At 52.7% G+C, this 7788-nt stretch overlaps 1 protein-coding gene across 1 annotated transcript; it reads left to right on the top strand.

The window, feature by feature from the left end:
• Positions 1 to 854: 854 nt before the first annotated feature.
• On the top strand, positions 855 to 1229 carry NECHADRAFT_81983 (uncharacterized protein; the record flags this gene model as incomplete). Its single annotated transcript, XM_003044885.1, has 1 exon — positions 855 to 1229. One exon carries the CDS (start codon positions 855 to 857, stop codon positions 1227 to 1229), a length of 375 nt encoding a protein of 124 aa, XP_003044931.1.
• Positions 1230 to 7788: the final 6559 nt, after the last annotated feature.

Here is a 7788-nt window from a genome sequence, read left to right on the forward strand (position 1 = left end):
CGACCAATCAGAAGTTTTCCTTCCTTTACCCCTTGTCAGGCTTGTCGCTTCGTCGGCACGAAATTCCGCCAGGCAAACCAAGAGCAAGGAAACAACAGAAGGAAGCGGGGAAGGAAGATTACGCGGAATGTCGGATAGGAGAATGGCGTTTATGTTCGTCAGTTCGTGCTAAAGTGGAACGAGCTGTAAATCACGGTGAAGGTTGATGTTGAAGTTGAAGGTGAAAGTCAGGTGATAGTCAGGTGATAGATCACGTGCTAACGTCAAGAGGAAAGTGGGAATAATCCGGAGTCGTGGGGTAGAACTTGTCAAGAGCTTGGCATGAGTTTGACAAGGGCAACTCCAGTATCGAAACGTGGGATATCATATCGCGCCTATTTTCTTCGCATCAGCTTGGCTCAGCGACCATCACCCACACTGGTCAGTTGCTCTTCAGGCTTGTGACCAACACGGAGAACACAAAGACTTGGCGAGGGAGCAAACAATCACAGCTGGAACCAACCGTCTCCGCCGCCGTCGACCGTTACGTGAATCCCTCCCACACCAACAGGTTCCGCTCCCAAGGCCATGGTAGCTGGGGCGGGAAGGGCTACCCAAGGAGCCGGATCACCAAGGGCAGTCCCGCTGCGCCGGGAGCCGGCTGAGGCTCGTGTAACCGCAATCGTGAAGCGTGAGGCCATCTCGCCATCGACTTCTTGGAGGAGTTTGTGACCTGGGTCTGGTCTTGGCCGGATAGACCCGGAAATCTAGCCCAGCGGCGCCGTGTCCGAAAGAGACGGACAACAGCCCGGAGGTCGCGGAGCTGGTCCGTAGATTCCGGGCCCACCAGTTCATGCGGCGAAATGCGAAACGAAATGGCAGCAGAAAAAGCAAAGAGAGATGAATCCGTGATTGACGATATGCGTATGCTTGAATCACGATTCTGCATCGATTGTGTTTCCCTCTGCCCGGTCAATGTCGCAGATCAGACGACGTGGCTACGTTTGCCAAGACTCTACATCATCATCAACGTCTACGCGAAGGTGGAAGGGAAGCGAAGCGAAGGAGCAACGAACACCAACACAGCACGGTACACCTTCTTCGACGTTGGAGTGCACCTCAAAGTAGCCACAGGCAAACCGGAAGAGTCCCAGCCGGCGGCAAGTCAAAGCAGCCCCTTGATCCTTGGATCCTTGGTTCAGATACGACGCGAGCTAGACCAAGTCCAGATCCCCCGCGGCACCGACTAGTTTGGAAACTAAGAGCCCATGGTTTCATTTGCCTTAGCTTGATTCAATGTGTACATATGTATGTACATACCCTGGGTCGTCCGCCTTCACAGCTTCCCTTGCTCCTTGATCCCTGGCGTGTCATGGGAATTTGATGGGCCACGTCTGCCAAGACCCCTACACGAAGGGAAGGGTCAAGTTGAATGGCAGCCATGGGTGGTATCAGGCATTACTGATTACCGCCATTTGTCGACGTCCTGCAACGTGCATTCCACGCCTCTGGCTGTGTGCCCGGAAACGCGACGGCGGTGGCCTAGGCGCCACCACAAGCCAGAAGCGCCCTACCGAGCCGTGTCTCTGCGCTTCATCCTTCCTGAACGGAGGAATTACCGAAGCCACTACGGAATTGCACTCAAGTGCTCACCTGTCGACGGAGGAAGAAACGGCCGGATCAGCCCAAAGTATCCAAAGCGGAGGGGCCGCCGAGTGACATGCGCAACACACTCCGGGCAAATGACGGCACCGGGCAGAGCCAGGCGAGGCATTGGACAGCCCTGATTTGATCGCCGACGGGCATTCATTTGGACGCCGTCCCGCCCAGCGCGTGGCTCCGGCGGTCGATCCAAACCTTGCTGGCTTCTCTGCATGGCATGGCATGGCATGGCCATGGATCCAAACGTTTTACAAGAGTGTCACTCGAAGCTAGCAAGGCAGGGTCGGGTCACGGAAGCGGCCACGGAATGAAACCCAACGAGGCTCATTCAGTCAATCCAATCCATCGTTTCTGTATCGGTCTCACTCTCACCTCACCTTCGGACAGACACCAACCCCCGGCAGCTCGGAGTCAGCTCGCAAAACCCCCATGCATTGGCCATCCCATCTCATGCTAGAGTCCCACCTGCTGGTCCTCGCGCCCGAGTCCGTCGCGGCGCCAAGAGGTCTCGCTGAAAGCCATGAGGAGCGAAGAGACGTGATAGATCACAAAATCACAGCGTCCCAAGGCTAAATCAGGATGAACCCCGGATCGCGGGCGCCCTGGCCTGGCTCCGGGAAGAGACCCGCGATGATGCTACCCGAGCCGACTTGACTTGAAGTTCTCACTGAGCCGGCATGGCATGGTATCAGTCAGTTGGTCGGGGACTGCTCCGGGCTGGGCTGGCGCAGAGGCGCCCTGAATGAAACCGCTAGCTGTCCAACCCGCCGACCCGGCTCTCACATCTTGTGGCATAGTGAGGTTGCACAAGGCTCTCCAGCTTCCCGGCTATGCGGTTCTTGAGCATGCCCTGCGTTGCCTGTGTTGCTTCGTCCCCGTTGAGGATGGGGTGTGAAGAGGGTTTCAGCCACAGACAGAGTGGATTCTGTATCCAGGCTGGGGCATGAGGAATCCACCTGAGATGATCTCAAGAGGCAGGCGGGCGTCTTGGTGATCGGGTTCTCGGATACTGGAGAGCCTTGCCCAATCTCGAATTGCCAGCATGAGGCTTCTGCCCCGAGTCAAAGTCTAGGAGGCGCCTGGAGGAGAATCATCAATTCATGTCCTCCCTCGCCTCGCAACCGGGGAAGCTTGAGAGGAGAGATCTCCAGCCATGACTGTTAGCCTCGAAGCCTTTGGCGGCTAATCCGTCCAAGGTGACTTGACAAACCCGGGAACCGGGAAAGCCATCTGGACGAGTTTCGGAATTCAAATTCAGGCTCCAAATCAAACGGCGACGGTTCGGAAAACTCACCGTCTTCCGTGCTACGCTCTATCTGCTCCGTGCCCCCTTGACCGCCTGGACCTTCCCCCGAGCCAAAGGGGTCACGTCACCGACCACACCTCGACACTCACCGTCACCGTCACCGTGCCGTGCGTGAGAAGCTTGCTCCAAGCAAGCAATAGACCAAGCCGGGTCTGCCCAGCGCGAACGCAACGCAGCGCAGCACACACACGCGTGTCACGTCCACATGGCTTGCCGCTGGGTGTGGTGGCAGAGAGACAGACATGATGTTGCGGACCTGAAGTCTAACACTACGAGGTGCCATGTTGACCTTAGTGTTGCACTTGTATCCTGTACTTGAGTCCCCTTCTCTCCGTGTCCTCGCAGCAATAAACTCGTGGCTTGCAGCCAAGCGTCGCTTGGCCACGTGCTGGGAGAGAGGATGGCGAGGGTGTGAGCGCAACCCAAGGACATGGACATGGACATGGCGAAGGAAGGGAGAAGCAACAGAAGAAACTCTGTCTTGGGCTTTCCTTCTCGAACAAGCTTGAAGCCACCCGTCACCGTCACTCTCAAGCCTCACCGGGCGCAAAGCACCTCATCTCGCGGGATCAGATGACGACCAATGGAGGATTTTCTATCTCAAGCTTTTACGTAGCGGATATTTGGGGGTTGATGCAAATGGATTTTTCCACGGACTTTTCCATGCATGCATGCAGATGGAGATGGAGATGGAGATGAAGGGGCTGCTGCAGAGTACCCCATGACCCAATTGTCTGTGCCCGAGCTGAACAGGACCTTGTCAACTCTCTTGTCTCTCTCGGTGTCTTCTGTCACTGACCTGACCCTCTTCTGCTCCATGACTGCCTCGTGGCTTTTACGTCGTTGGAGCCCTGACCCGAGTCCCTTATTGGGTCCCTCTCCGAGAAATCGGTCCACACGCCTGCTCACTGCTACTCTACCGCAACTCTTTGCTCCCCTTTGCCAGATTCAGCACCTGCTGCCATGGCTTGCAGGACGCTGGCGTTTCCCCTCTGACCCCTGATGAGTCTTGCGTCAGACGCATTGAGAAGGGAAAGGGTTCATCAAATCGGCCGCTCAACCGGGGGCGGGTTCGGCAGATGAAGACTTCACATGCTTATTGTGAGAGATTGTCAATCCCTCGCTCAATGCATCTTACTCTCATCCTTCTTCACCGTGATTCTGCCTGACGCGTGCGAGACAGAAACGGGTACCCCCCTCAGACAGTGAACTCGTCCCCTGCCTAGCGCCGTGATCGACGGCATCCCTGGAGAGGCAATCCCTGTAAGCCACGCCTTCTCTGAGCCCGGTCAGTGGAGAGGGGGGGGGACACAAGTCGGCCAGGGATGATCCCAACTGTTCAGCACCAGAGGAGATCCCCATCTTGAATCCTACAGTACGGATGACTTGCTTTCCCTTCTCTCTGAGGGGGTGTTTGACGTTAGTTGTTGTTGTGTCGTTGTCATTGCAACTGATGCTACTGCATGTCGGCTCTGGGCCGATGATCGACAAATGGGCCGTCTTTCTCTTTTCTGTCTAGTCTCTGTCTTGTCCTTTTCGATGGGATGGCGTCTGAGATACAAAACATATAGAATCACCCCGGTCTGGGTTTGCTGTGTCGGGGAATCACCGACTTCACGCCCCCCTGATTCGGCGAATCTTGGGCCCGTTGCCGTTTGCCGTCTATCCCCGTCTCGTCCGTCTTTGCCCGACATTTTTTTCTACATTGGTAATTGCAGAGGGAGACAGACAGAGATACAAAATATAGAGGCAGAAGAAGCGTCTGTGTGTCTGCATCCTCACGATGGCCTAAAAGGGCAAGACGGCGGAAAACCACGCTGATGAGCACACCATCACCATTTTCTCTGTTGCTGTTCTTCTCGATCATCATCTTGTCTGCCTTCTTCTCCTTCTTCTTCTTCCTGACGTAGCTTGAGCCAATGTCTCACTCAGCCCGTTCCCCGCCCTCCTTGCTCAATGACGCTTTCTCCCTCGTTTCTCCTCTCCATGGAAGCATCAGCAATCCTTCTAGCGTCAAACTCTACGACCCTTCCTCATCAACTCTTTTGGAGTCTCTTTTTTTCTTTTGCTTCTTGTTCCCACACACATGGTCCAACCAGGATGAATCTATTGCGATGAAAAAGTCACACACGCCCCTCCCCCCCCCCCCCCCCCCCCTTTTTTTACCGTTCTTCAGTCCACACAACACGTGCCGATGCCATCCTCGCGCGTCGTTAACTTGCAGATTCGCCTTGCATTGGCTTCGATCCTCAAACTGGACAAAAAAGCAAAAAAATCTCACACGCCCCCCAATACCCTTTTTTTTTCCAGGCTCCTTCTAGGTTTTCTAGCCCTTGCTGTGTACGTACCCGGAATCTTTCACCGCGATTATGCAGGTTGACATCTCTTCTGTCTCTCTCTCTCGAAACAAAAAAGAACGCAAACTCACAAAATGCTCGTGTGCTTCCCTGTAAGCCACATACGCACATGGCACCGAGCGTTGCTGCAAGAGAATGCTCAGTTGACGGTCTGATTTTTTTATTCTCCCTCGTTACTGTCCTGCCCGATTCCTCTCGGTGATCCCCTATCTTGTGCTTGACAGAGAATGTGTCTGGTGGAAAATGGCTCTTGCATATTGAATGTCTGCATACACGAAGAAACGGTGTGTGTTGTTGAAATGTTAGACCGACTATTACCGCCGAATGAGTGAGTGAGTGACAAACAGGTCAACGACAACAGGGCCGTTGCCGCCGGCGTTACTTTGCGTTTTTTTTTCTCACTCTGGGTGTCGAGATAATCTAGAGAGACAATAACGCCATGGCGCTTCCCGCGTTGGCTCTTGTGTCTACGGCGCTCTGCTGTATACGCGGAGTACTCTATCAAAGTACAGTCAAAACGGCAGATGCCGTTTATTAGATGGCAATGGCTTGGACAAGCTCAGCTTTGTTCTACCGTATACGGTAAACGCCCAGAAGGAGTCAATCAGCCAACAACGTTGGAAACCCTTGACGCCGTACACTACCCCATCGGGGCATTAATTCCTCTAGGTTGCCCGAACCCCCAGCTTTTCTCCAAGTTCCGTTTTTTTATTACTTTTGGGAGGTGCAACAACTGTCGCGCCGACAGTTGGGCGTCTTGCTTTTTGCGTCCATCCCGAGAAGGTGTTGTCTCAACGCCCTGAACATTTTGTCTCTCTGCATCGTGTCTCTCGATTCTCCCTCGTTTCAATTGGGGTACCCGAAGAAAAGGCGGGATCGTATCAACACCCTCAGATGTGTCACCGTCTCTTTGTAAAAAGGGTGGCACAAATGTCATGATCTTCAGATCCGGCATGGCCACGTGCTGATATTCGCCACGCGCGCGTGCGCACACGCTTCCTGTCATCGATCTCTCTTTTTTTTGCCATGTGAGAGGCGAACATCAGAGACAAAAAACGTTTATCGAACACGTAAAAAAAAAAAAAAGGGGGGGGGGGGGCGAAAGGAATGGAAGCTTCGAAGGAAGGTGTTCGTGGGTAACATTGCAGCGTCGTAGATGGGGGTTCCCAAAACTTCTTGACTCTTACGTGTGTTGTTCCCTTGGTACGTAGTACAGCTTCACATTACCCTCTTGTTATCTAATACTTTTGACTGTAGAAACTAGCCCCCAATGATTTCTCCCTTGATTCAAAGGGCAATAACAATAGTTATCCCCACTCTTGATGTCCATCCCCTCCCTCTTGATCATCCCCCCGGTCCTCCAAGCTCGTGCAATCCACGAGCCCTAGCGTCTTTTTGCTTTCGCTCTACCTTTCCTTATCCTGTCTAGTTTAACAATTTTGCTACTGTAAACATCCCGGTCTGCCGGAGTGGAGACAATTACAAGTTGCTGCTACTGTACAGCAAAGAAGCAGAAACAAGTTCAGACGGCGGGGGATCCCCCTCTTCAGTAGAATCCCTGTCCTTTCGGCCAACGGTAGACGATCGAGATGAAAGAGACCGGGGTTGAAAATGCAGTTGGGTCTAGAGAGTCTCGTTCTCTCTGGTCTTGATATTACACCTTGCCTACAATGTTCACCAATTGGCTCGAGTTCCGCCTGTTGGAATGTCATCACCGAGATTCACGTCAAGGGGGGAGGAGGATGGATGGACCCGGGTCAAGATTCCGGTATTGATTGAGTACCCATGATATTTTTATTTTTTTACTCATTTGTCGGTCTACCCTTGTTTTTTTGGTGTTTCCCCCAGTAAGAACCAACAAAGTTCGTAATCAACAAAATAATGGATTCGTAAGAGTAACAAAGTATCCAATTCTCTAAGAAAACCCCGTATCGCCAATTTCCCCCAAAGGGTCCCATAGTTCCGTTCCCGTAGTGTTGTTTCCCAATGCACGCCCCGTCCCGGTAGATCAAAGACGCGCCAAAACTAGAAAACTCCATAGCATAAAAGTGGCATGAGATGTAAGATGCAATACATGTTTCCGGCCGTTAAAAGTGTGTGTGTGTGTTCCCGTGTGTTCTCGGTGAGAGAGTGTGTGATGATGTGTGTTGATGTTGGTAGTGGTAGTAAGTAGTGGGTCTTCCTCCTCTATCTAGTTTCGTGATATGATATGATATAGTATTGGATGCTTTTCAGTAGAGGCCTCTTGTTGCTCAGGCCTCTTGACAGAAAGGAAATTGTTATGTGGATGCTTCATCAACTAAACAAGAAGAGGCTTGCCGCGGTGGAGAGTCCAGCCTCCTTTGATCGACAATGTGGTGCCGTGTTCTCCCACAGAGTCTGCCGAGGCATGTGATCCGTCATTATCAAGAGAGATAGAATGTCAAGATTCAAAAAAAGAAACATGTCGTGAGAAGAGAAAGATCGGATCACGAGTCAAAAGAG

This window comes from Fusarium vanettenii (assembly GCF_000151355.1).
Source record: "Fusarium vanettenii 77-13-4 chromosome 6 genomic scaffold NECHAsca_20_chr6_4_0, whole genome shotgun sequence".
Classification (NCBI taxonomy): Eukaryota; Fungi; Ascomycota; class Sordariomycetes; order Hypocreales; family Nectriaceae; genus Fusarium; species Fusarium vanettenii.